General features: G+C 36.7%; 2 protein-coding genes across 3 annotated transcripts; both read left to right on the forward strand.

Moving 5' to 3' along the window:
• The first annotated feature begins 737 nt into the window (after positions 1-737).
• On the forward strand, positions 738-3480 carry LOC103943817 (protein ANTAGONIST OF LIKE HETEROCHROMATIN PROTEIN 1-like). 2 transcript variants are annotated; one of them, XR_007257176.1, is made up of 4 exons: positions 738-1048; positions 1136-1361; positions 1455-2449; positions 2547-3480. XR_007257176.1 is itself a non-coding variant. In XM_048581072.1 (3 exons), exons 1-3 carry the CDS (start codon positions 761-763, stop codon positions 1910-1912), a joined length of 972 nt encoding a protein of 323 aa, XP_048437029.1. In that variant the 5' UTR covers positions 738-760; the 3' UTR covers positions 1913-3480. The 2 variants fall into 2 exon arrangements, 1 of the variants encoding a protein (XP_048437029.1); XM_048581072.1 differs by having other exon boundaries at positions 1455-3480.
• On the forward strand, positions 2093-3083 carry LOC125475777. The gene is made up of 2 exons (XM_048581147.1): positions 2093-2449; positions 2547-3083. Exons 1-2 carry the CDS (start codon positions 2093-2095, stop codon positions 3081-3083), a joined length of 894 nt encoding a protein of 297 aa, XP_048437104.1.
• Positions 3481-11245: the final 7765 nt, after the last annotated feature.

Consider the following 11245-nt stretch of genomic DNA (forward strand, 5'->3'; position numbering starts at 1 on the left):
GTTCTGAACTGTGTGAGCACTGTGCAAGCAGAGTAACATATGTTCTTCCTGCCCTTCATCTTTTTCTGTTTAAGTGGAACAACACACCTTGTATACAAACCAAACTATTCATCTTTCTCTGTTTAAGTGAAACAACACAGCTTGTATACAAACCAAACTAACTTTATTACATGTAACACAGCTTGTTCATCTTCTCGTCATGACCACCCACCCTGCCACCATAACCTGGGCCTGTGCCTGCCCCAATTCCGCCATCTCCTCCACTGCCATTACCAAAACACTGCACCATTGATTAGTTCAAGTGCAACTTGTCATTTCCCTACCTATTTTTCCATGATTTCTGTTTTTCTAGGTATAAGTATGCCTAGAAATTTTGTACTTGTTTCAGTTTGCTTTTGATATTTGCGGTAATGTTGTTTTATCAGCTGATATAGCATAGCTGGATTATATTATTTGGTTTGTTCTTTGTGCCAGATGGAAAACGTGCAGTAGCATAATGTCCTTAATATTTTTTTTCGTTTTTTTTGTTTGGATAGATATGGATCGAAGGAAGCTTTTATTGATCTTATTGTTAGAGATGTCTCATTTAGAGACGATTTGCATTTGTACGATTCTTGTGTTGCTGATGCTAAGGGCAAAACAGAGACATGTTGAACGACGCACCTTGACTAACCGTTCACTTGTTAGACGAGAGATTAGTTTGTGTTATCTGAATGGTATAATAGGGAATACTGATATTGAATGTGTCAACGAATTGAGAATGGATAGAAGGACTTTTGGCATATTATGTGACTTACTTCGTCAAGATGGGAGGATAAAAACGGATGGTTTGGTCTCTGTAGAGGAGCAGGTGTGTATGACTTTACAAATACTAGCACATCATACTAAGAATCGTAGTGTTGGTGGTAGATTTTATAGGTCGGGAGAGACTATAAGTAGGTATTTCAATAGTGTATTGCAAGGAATTTTGCGATTACAAGGTATCCTACTAAAAGTCCCTCAACCTGTGCCTATTGATTCTACAGATCCTAGGTGGCGATGTTTTAAGGTAAGTTGATAATTATTTTCATTTTCCCTAAGCTTTAACTCTTCATTCCCTTTGTATAAATTAACAAAAGCTTTTTTTTTTTTTTAGAATTGCTTGGGAGCATTAGATGGAACACACATTGATGTGCATGTACCTGAAATTGACAAACCAAGATACCGAACTAGAAAGGGTGGAGTCGCAACTAATGTATTAGGTGTGTGTTCAGGAGATATGCAGTTCATATATGTGTTTCCGGGGTGGGAGGGTTCCGCATCAGACTCTAGAGTGCTACATGATGCAATTACTAGGCCTAATGGTTTTAAGGTACCAACGGGTAAGATTATTAGTTAGTCTCAACTTTGTAAGTTAGGTCTAGTTTTGTTTTTGAACTACAAAATACTAATATAAGGTCTTTTTTTTTTATTAGGTTATTATTACCTTGTAGATGGTGGTTATACAAATGGTGAAGGATTCCTTGCACCCTATAGAGGAATACCTTATCATTTATCTGAATGGGAAGGACGAACACCTTCTAATAAGGAAGAATATTTTAACATGAAGCATTCTAAGGCAAGGAATGTAATTGAACGTTGTTTTGGCTTGCTAAAAGGAAGGTGGGGGATACTAAGGAGTCCATCTTTCTATCCGATAAGGACACAAGGTCGAATAATTACCGCTTGTTGCCTACTACACAATCTTATTAGGCAAGAGATGTCTGTAGATCCCATGGAGAATGTGCCAATAATAGAAGATGGACAAAATACAGAAGAAGGTGAATATGTTGGTAGTGTTGAAACATCTGACCAGTGGACTGCAAAGAGGAATGCCATGGCTCAGGAAATGTATAATGAGTGGAGAGCAATTAGGAACCAGCAACCGAACTAGCTATATGTGTTAATGATAAGATTTTATTTTAGTTTTCCTTTTTATCATGCATATGTTGGATATTATTAAAATGATTGGATATTATACAAATTGATTGGATATTATGCAAATTGATTGGATATTATGCAAATTGATTGTTTGTATTGTATTTTAGTACATTCAAATATTTTTTGTTTAGGTATGGATAGCCACAATAATTTGAATGCTTCTCAAGAGCCAAAAGGAAGAAGGCGTAAATGGGAAGCATTTGAGGAAGAAGTATTACTATCCGTTCTTGAGGATTTTGTTGCTCGGAAGCAACGATGTGACACAGGTGCTTTCAAACAAGGTACTTTGATTGAAATAGCGAAAGCTGTCAACGTTTTATGTCCTAATTCAAATATAAAGGCAACTCCACATATTGAGTCAAAGTTGAAGAAATGGAAAAAAACATATAGTTTGGTCTTTGACATGATAAACACAAGTGGATTTGCATGGAATGATGTCAAAAAGTGCGTTGAAGTTGACAGTGATGACGCATGGCTTTCTTATGTGCAGGTTCATATCCTATTTTATTTATACATTAGTTATATTCTTGCTGCTATATTTGTTATGCATGCTAAATTTTAGTTTTGCTATGTTCATATAATCTTAGAAAAATAAAGAAGCTGATGGATGGAGAAGCAAACCTTTTCCACTGTACGATAGATTTGCATATATATTTGGAAAAGATCGGGCTACGGGTAATGTAGCCGAAACCCCTGCTGAAATGATGGAGGAACAAAGTCATGCTCAGGTTGGTACAAGTGATATTGGAGGTGAAAATGTTGTATCTTCAATGAACCAACAAAGCCAACAAAGCACCCCATCTGAAAATAGCCAAAGAAAGAGGAAAAGAGCTATGGGAAATTCAAGTGATGGAACCGAGGCAATTATTAGTGGACTGAAAGAATTTTATGTTGAAAGTGGGAAGAGGATGCAAATGGTAACTGAAGCTTTAGTTCAAGGTACTGCAAATCATACTGACATAGCTAACGAACTTGAAGCAATGGGTCTTTCTCCTATGGATCAAATTGATGCATTGACTCTTATTTTGGAAAAACCACAAAATGTGGGAGTGTTCAGGGCAATCAATTCGGGACTCAAGAAAGTGTTCGTCCAAAGGCTTTTAAGCGACAAAGCAAGCGGATGAGTATATTATGTGGTGCCCTTAGACATGGATGTATTTTATTAATCGTACAATCTTAGGTTATGGCTTCTAACTTAGCTTTGCACTATGACGTATTTTGGCTAATGTTAACTAGGATTTTGTAAAGTATGAAGATCTACTTTGGAATGCTATACTATAGTTAACTGGCATTTTGTAAAATATCCTGGATGAAAATTTAGTGAATGATGTATTTGTCGGACTAAGAAATCCTTGGATCAAGTTATGTTGATATAAGTATTTGATGGCTAATGACGTTTAATGTGTGATAAGAAGACAAATTAAATCAACTTTTAAGGGCAAGTTGTGGATTGATTACAATAACAATTCAAGAGATTAAACTCAGGGCAATGTGCCCAAATATTTGTAGTAATTTGTAAGATTGTTACTCCTATTTCAATTTCAATGTTGCTACACCTATGCCAACCCCAATTCCAATTCCGAGCCATGTAATTTTTAGGGCGTTGGACACATGTATTGGAGCTATTAAAATAGAACAATAATGTAATCCTAGTGTAAGCAAACACAAATATGGTGAATAATCCTGTTTTCATTATCCTGCTTCTTAGTCCGACACTGCACCAAACGCTTCACTAAGTTAGTCCAGCTTAGTCTAGTCTAAGCCAGTCCAACTTAGTCCCTGCAGCTAGTCCAGTCCGAGACAGTCCGGTGCAACAAACGCACCCTTATTGTTTTCTATAGGACAGTACTACACACACACACACACACACACACACACATATATATATATATATATATATATATATATATATCTATATATCCACCCATGCTCAAAAATGGCCAAAACCACAGGTATGCCATGTCCATAGACTCTACAATGCATTAACAAGTAGGCCAAATGAACTTAATCAATATAAAATGATTCATCAGCCGGAATCACTTAACGTGACCCGTACGACTGTACTCGTATCTCATCAATCAATGTTAGCATATAAGTCGGGAGTCACCTTTAGTGACCTGTACGACTTATCCATATCTCATCAATCATCCCTGCACACGAGTCGGAACCACCTTTAGTGGTCTGTACGACAGGACTGGGTATAAATAAGTACGCTCAAGTGCTACGATCAAGTGAAGACTGGGTGAATAATCGCGGGTCACCTACGAGTCGGAACCACCTATAATGGTTTGTACGACAAGCCTGTGCACCTACCTTGAGTCCAAGGTGAGCGTAAGGTGCGAGAGGTGAACATCACGTGAAGGACTGTGCCCTGACCACGGGCGGGAGCACTAACACCGGGGTGCATGTTTATGTGAAGGAAGATTTGTGAAACACAAGTTTATTTGAGCAACATCAACAACATGCAATTAACAATTAAAAGGCGGAATCATGTTTATATGCACTCAAAAACAAAACTTAACCCATGAACTTCAAAGCCTAGTAGATAGGTGAACCAAGACTCAACTCAAAACAAAGTGAGTTGAGAAATCAATACCTTTGTAGATTCCTCTTTGCATAAGCAAAGGCTAATCACCCAAAGAGAGGGCCTTCATTCCTTGCATCTTAGATCCATGGATTTGGATGGATGAAAAAGTTTCTCCAAGTTCCCAAAATTGAGAACCTCTAATGATTCATCACCAAGGCATAATGAAGAAGAAATGAGTGACCTTGGAGGAGTTTGATTGCTAGATGATCCCTCCAAGGTGGCCTAAATTTTAGAGAGAAAGGAGAGCTTGTGTTCTCATCCTTTCCCCAAAAATTACCATATGTAAATTTTAGGCTATAAAGTCCTTTATATAGTCCCTTCAAATAAGTGACCTAATGGACCAAAAGCCCTATTCTTCTAATCATGGCCGGCCATAGGGTTTATTGGGCTTTCAAGCCCTTTGTTTATTCAAGTTGTCATACAACTTGAGTTAATGGGCTTGACATTCAAATCCCATTGGGCCTTGCGGCCCAAAACTAACCCGAGGTCTTTAACGAACTTATTCGTTTGATTAATTAACATATTAATTAATCCTAGCCTTAGATAAATAATTAAACCATTTAATTATTCTTACTCATCTCCGTTGTTTCTTCAAACTCTACCTTACTCGGTGAACGATCCATTAGGTTCCTATTAGCGAGGCAGTGGGCGATTAAAACTCTTTCTAATCGATTGTGAATTGAAACTTACTTTCAATTCTCCCGTTAGTGATAATACACTTTTAGGGCTTCCACAAACCATGGTTGACGCCTAGCAGCATGTCATGGTTACCCAAGCTAATCAGAAGAGGTGGAGAACCTATTCAGTTTTAGGATTACAAATGCAATACGGTCTTTCTCTAATACAATACTCTTGACCACATTGTTTGGTTTGATAGTTTATTCATGTCTACTATCCAATGTGAGTCTTGTGCTTATATGATTACCTTGAATGTGATTTGGAACACATTCCTAAATCTCATTCATACTTTGGCCAAAGATTCTTAATCATATCATAGAGTATTCTCCCTCAAACAGTTTGAAGGTTAGAGATCCCTTGTTGCACATTCACTTGCCTCCATGGCTAAGTGGCTTAACCCCAACGATGCCATGGACACCCTCCTGATGGAGTGACTTTGACATAATCAAAGATTAAGGACCTAACCACAAGACAACTGTGATGCCTCAGGTCAAAAGACTAATTTGCATTATCCCAACCTTGAGTTCTCATGTGACATGAATATGAGAACTCTTCGTTGATCGTGTTCAGTGAACTCATTCTCTATTGAGCACCTACGTACTTGTCTTGATGTCACACACACCAATGACTCGAGACTAGTCACTCTCCTTGAGAGAAGACATAGCACGTAGTGATCTTAACGGACTGTCAATGCCCAATTGACAATCCTATGATCAGGAACGTTTAGGATGTGTCAACGAAAGAATGGTCTCATGAATCTAACTTCTTTAGATCGCATTCTTCCAATCACATATTCCTTGGACTTATCGTTTAAGCATATAACATTTATATGAGACGGCTCAAACAATAATGTTTGCCCTTAATATTAAACTAGATTAGTTTAACATGTGAAATGTCCATAAAATATCATCATATGATTAGTTTTAGGGCACATTTCCAACATTATGAGCTCTCAATGCATCTCAATATAACATGTACAACTCATGGCAACTAGTACGACAATATCGGAGTTGCCTAACACATAAATGTAGTCATGCTATAACTCCATCGATTCAACTAAAACCATAAACTCACCTGAACTTACCTGGGTGTCCTGCGTTCACCTTTGCATTTTGAAGCATTCCCAATAATTGTGTTCAAGTAATATACATATAGATATACCATGATGCAATCTAATACTCAACCATGTCGTAGCATTTTCAATTATATACAATACGATGTAAAATGTACAATCAATAACGCCCTACTCCCGAACTACCTATTTTCAGGGATAATTATCTGTGACAAACCCAATTAACACTAATTTAACTAACTAATTCACAAAACTAAAACTTGCATTTACCAATTTCCTTCGCATTACTCAATTTCCCAAATAAGGCTTTTGTCTCAAATATATTATGGCTGCATCTAACGTCTTGTTAGACTGCCTACATACCCTAAACAGGGATCAAGCCATTCGCAGTTCATATTAGTACTTCAAGCATTCATAATAATTATATGAAGGTAATATACCTAATCAATTTAAAAGTGTCGTTGGAACAATCAATAATATGTACGATAAAAGGAAAATATCCACTCACCTGGAGTCCACGCTATGATTCCTAGCGCACGCATCGAGGCGTCCCGAATGATTGGCGCCTGTGACCAATTATCGAATCACATCTCAAAAATCTTATCAATAGAATACATAATTCACGTAAAACACATCCTCAAGTACATTCTAAAATAGTTCAAGACTCATTGACCACAAGTCAACCGTCGATCAAAAATCAACGGTAGGGTCTACACCCTGTATAACTCAACCCGGAAGATCCGCTTATCAGATTTCCAATCCACAACTCCCAAATATCCACAATATGCTTCTAGAATAACATAGTAAAAATTCATTATGATCCAACGGTCGGATCTCCGCCAATTGCCCAAAACAAGTGGCCATAACTTACAAATCCAATTCGGGAAGATCCGTACGTCGGATTTCCGATCCATAAATTCCTATGATCTTTAAATATTACGTATTATAATGTATCCAATTTTGGTGATGATCCAACGGTCGGATCGTCGATTCACATTTTTGATCAAGTAACGTATCGTAACGAATTTAGGTTCCAACGATCACCCTACGTCATTCAAATATCAAAACTGAATTCAAGACATTCGACATAGCCTAAAAATAGTATTGGCGGCCCACTGGCCACGTGCCGCGGTATGCACCACCGTGGGTGGCGGTCGGCCACCCCGACTCGCCGGAAAATTCAACTATTTTCAAAAATTCTCAAACTTCACAGAAATGAATATCTCAGTGAGTGGAGCAACTTTTATACCTGCCATGAAGTCCAAAAGTGGACGAAAGATGGTCAATTTTACCCACAAAGCCGATGGGTGCCTAAAACTTCCCGGTGTCGATTCGTCTTCTATAGTGGTCCAACGGGGTCAAGGTTGGTTGTGTTTTACTCCTGGGATGATGGGCTACAAAGCCCAAGTGGTGGCATCGGCCATCGCTTTGCTGATTTGCCGAAAAATTGAAAAGAGTGGCCAGAACACTGTTGATTTTCGTCGACTTTCGTGGCCTCCAACCGCCATATACCATGGTTAATCAAGGTGGTTCTTGGGTGAGTTTTGTAGAGGGAAATGAGAGCTTCAAGATGGTGGTGGTGGCGTCGAAAAACTCCATCGGAGTTGGCCGGAATCGGCCTTGGAAAATGAGTGGTCACACAGGGTTGGGCACGGGAAGCTTTCCAATTTTTTTTTTTTTCTCTTCTGATTGGGTCTCACCCTCCCCCTCTAATTCTAATTGGTTTCTTGAACTTATACTTGATTGGTCCTTCCTATTTGTGTCTAAAATCTGATTGGCCACTTTCCCATAAGATGAGAATTCAAATAATTTATAACTAAACTTTAAATAATCATTTTCAAACGTCCATAACTATATCGTTATAATCCGGACTCGCAAACGGCTTTCGCCTATGCGTTCACACCAACGAGTACTACGAGAATATGTTAAAAGAATAAGTCATACGTCTCTCTAGACGATGATCAACGTAAGTCAAAATCTTTGCCTCTAGGGCATTTTCGTAAATTCACGTTTTTAAAATAAAAACGTAAAATTTGAAACGGGTTGTCACACGTAGCGCCTGTGAGTAAAAAATACCAACCAAAACAATATACTTTTAAGGACGTGTGGTGCCTGTGATTATAAAAAATACCTCAAATTAATTAAAGGATAGTTTAGATATGAAGTGGCAATGACATGAAAATAAAAACAGTATTCAAACTTTTATTATAAAAAAAAGAAAAAGAAAACCAATTTTAATTGAAAATATTATCACAAAATAATAGTAGGTTAAACATTTGAAAACATCTCCTGCCTTCCTCTTCTGAATGTCATCGTTACTCTTCTTCCATACTCGAGTGAAAGGAGAAAAACCGAGGCAGATTGTCTGCCATCTTGTTTGGATGCCCTTCTCATTCCTTCATATTTTGTGTGGTTACGGTTAGTTATGTCAACATTTTATATTGATTTTTTTTATAGAGATAATAAGACAAAAAGCAATAGAATATATAAAATATTAATGTGACTTAACTGTGATCGCACAAATAGAAAAAGATGGAAATGACGCCTAAATAGAAGGGCAGACAATCTACCTTTGAGAAAAACAGGAAGAAAAAAAATTGAGTTTTATGATAGGAGGACAGTCTGTCAATCATCCATGGTGGAGTTATCTCTCTCAACCGAATGACCTTTTTTAGGGTTGAATGATTAGATTTTGTGCACGAGCTCTTGCCGATCGTGCCTTTTTTACCCAAAAAATTTAAGTACATTTTAACTGATCAATCTTGATATGTATTCCTTGACGCTTCAATTAATAAGTATGTCGTCACTTAATATTATGATTTGGTAATATTTTTCTTTATTTGTAAGTGAAAGGTCTTAAATTCGATTTTCGTCAAAGACGAATTTAAACTACCTTATTGCTAGCCCATTGCGAGGCTTAACCCACTCTTAATGTAGATAATACCGTTTGTTAAAATAATAATAATAATAATAATAATAATTATGTCGTGGTCAAGAAAATAATAATAATTATGTCACGGTCAAGAAAATTTCTTTGTCAATCTAAGAACGTGTTGAGATCAAAGGGCAATTTATATTTCATATAATTATCTTATGAAAATTGCTGCGAATTGTTAATGCCATGGCTAATTATTTTTCATGTACGTCATTTAGTTGGATTCTTGCCAAATGAGAATTTGAACCACATTATTACTAATCACAAAGATATCATTTGTTCAAAAAAAAAAAAAAAATCTCATGTACATCTGCTCTTATCTTCTTGAATTTCAAACTTCAAACTATGTTATTCAGAATTTCAGATTAGGGTAATTATATAATACAGGAAGAAGAAGATGGAGGGCGGATTCGTTTCCTTTTCTTTTTACAGCTGTTATTTCTCTTCAAGTTCTATTTCAGTTTTACTTCAATTTTTTTTTTCATCAGAAAAAAAAGTTTTATTTTCTTTATTTAAAACCCTTGGATGTTATGCAATCTAAGGTTGAAATAGAATGCAGAAATACTTGTAAAAAACCTTGTCTCTGGATCCTAATCCCTTTTTTTGATAAAACATTAACATTCATTTAACTGAACGAAGGGTTACTAGGGCTACCCCAAAGGAAGGCAAAAACTGAACGCATATTGAGAAAATCCAAATGCACAAAGAGCCCAACCCAATAAGAAAAAAAATAAGAAATTAAAAGAACCCTAATTCCTATCCCCCAAATGCAGACTTCAATCACTGCCACCACCACAAATGCCTTGCCAGCAGCCACCAAGATAGCCACGCTAGAGAAAACGACCAAGTGGTCATTTCGACCAAGACATTGCAACACAAAAGTTACAAACCCGCAACCAAAAGTAGACCACAACCAGAATTCATCACCAGGAAAGCCGAACCAAGAGATAGTCGCCAGATCCAACTAGCCTTCACCAACCCCTGCAAATATATACAAATACAGTAATAGATGGACGAGGGTGAGGCTAAAGGGATGTGTGAAATCAAATACCCCTATTCGGGCGAAGTCGTAGGTTGTTAAGCGATTTTAAGAGAGAAAAGGAGTGAAGTGATTTTTAAGGCGTTTCTATCCAAAGCATTTTTAACAAAAGTGTTTAAAAAACATATGGTTTTTAGAGAAGCAGTTCCAAACGAGTTCTAAGTGTTATTGCATTGTAAAAACTTGTGATAAGTTTTATATAAGGCCACCAAACAGTAGTGACTTCTATTTATTTATGCTAAGAATCTCACGCGTACTACAAGACGATTATCTTTAGAAGAGTAGACAAACAAGAATTGTGTATGCATGTTGGGGGTGGGGGCGGCTTTTATTCATGAGAAATGCTATTATCTTGAGAAAAAAAAGAAGTCATTTTTCATTTCCCTCAACACATTTTCTCTTTTGTATATTTAATTGTTTGAAATGCATGAAACTTTTTTACCGTATAAAAAACAACTCCTTATTTGTTTGATGTGTATGTATTTACCAACATATTCAAAAGTTTGTCAAAATTGATTAGCACAAACTCTTCTTTCTCAACTTTCCAGCTTTTCTTTGGTTTTTTTGCTTTTGAATTAATCCCTTGTATAGCATTTCCTTGGTGGGGACTTGGTCGTGCTATGCTCATATTTGAGTAATTAATCATCTTTCTTTGTTTCCTACTTCTCTTCAATCCAATCCTTCCCATAAAATCTTAATTTTTTAAAAAGGAAAACTAACGAAAAGTTCAAAAAAACTTCTCTTTTAATGAAAAGTCATTTTTAAATGTATGGTTAATAGTACCAGGAAAATGTATAAATGTGGTTTTTCGTTAAAAGTAAACAGTACTGGAAGTGTTTTGTTAAACATCCCTTTTTTTAATTCCCATCTAGTATTACTCTGCTTTTGGAAGATTTTATTGCTATCACACAGTCGAAGACCATAATTTTTCCAGATTCACCCCAAATTTAGATGGAGTTTGTGGATGAAGTTACT

The sequence above is a fragment of a genome, unplaced genomic scaffold, assembly GCF_019419815.1.
Source record: "Pyrus x bretschneideri cultivar Hongxiangsu unplaced genomic scaffold, Pyrus_bretschneideri_v1 Contig16, whole genome shotgun sequence".
In the NCBI taxonomy this organism is placed as follows: domain Eukaryota; kingdom Viridiplantae; phylum Streptophyta; class Magnoliopsida; order Rosales; family Rosaceae; genus Pyrus; species Pyrus x bretschneideri.

Bases quoted from the DNA above. Each gene is read 5' to 3' on its own strand.
- LOC103943817 (XM_048581072.1), top strand. From the start codon at position 761: ATGGATAGAAGGACTTTTGGCATATTATGTGACTTACTTCGTCAAGAT. The intron at 1,049-1,135 runs GTAAGTTGATAA...TTTTTTTTTTAG, and splicing joins CTAGGTGGCGATGTTTTAAG to AATTGCTTGGGAGCATTAGA. The intron at 1,362-1,454 runs GTAAGATTATTA...TTTTTTTATTAG, and splicing joins TGGTTTTAAGGTACCAACGG to GTTATTATTACCTTGTAGAT.
- LOC125475777 (XM_048581147.1), top strand. From the start codon at position 2,093: ATGGATAGCCACAATAATTTGAATGCTTCTCAAGAGCCAAAAGGAAGA. The intron at 2,450-2,546 runs GTTCATATCCTA...ATATAATCTTAG, and splicing joins CATGGCTTTCTTATGTGCAG to AAAAATAAAGAAGCTGATGG.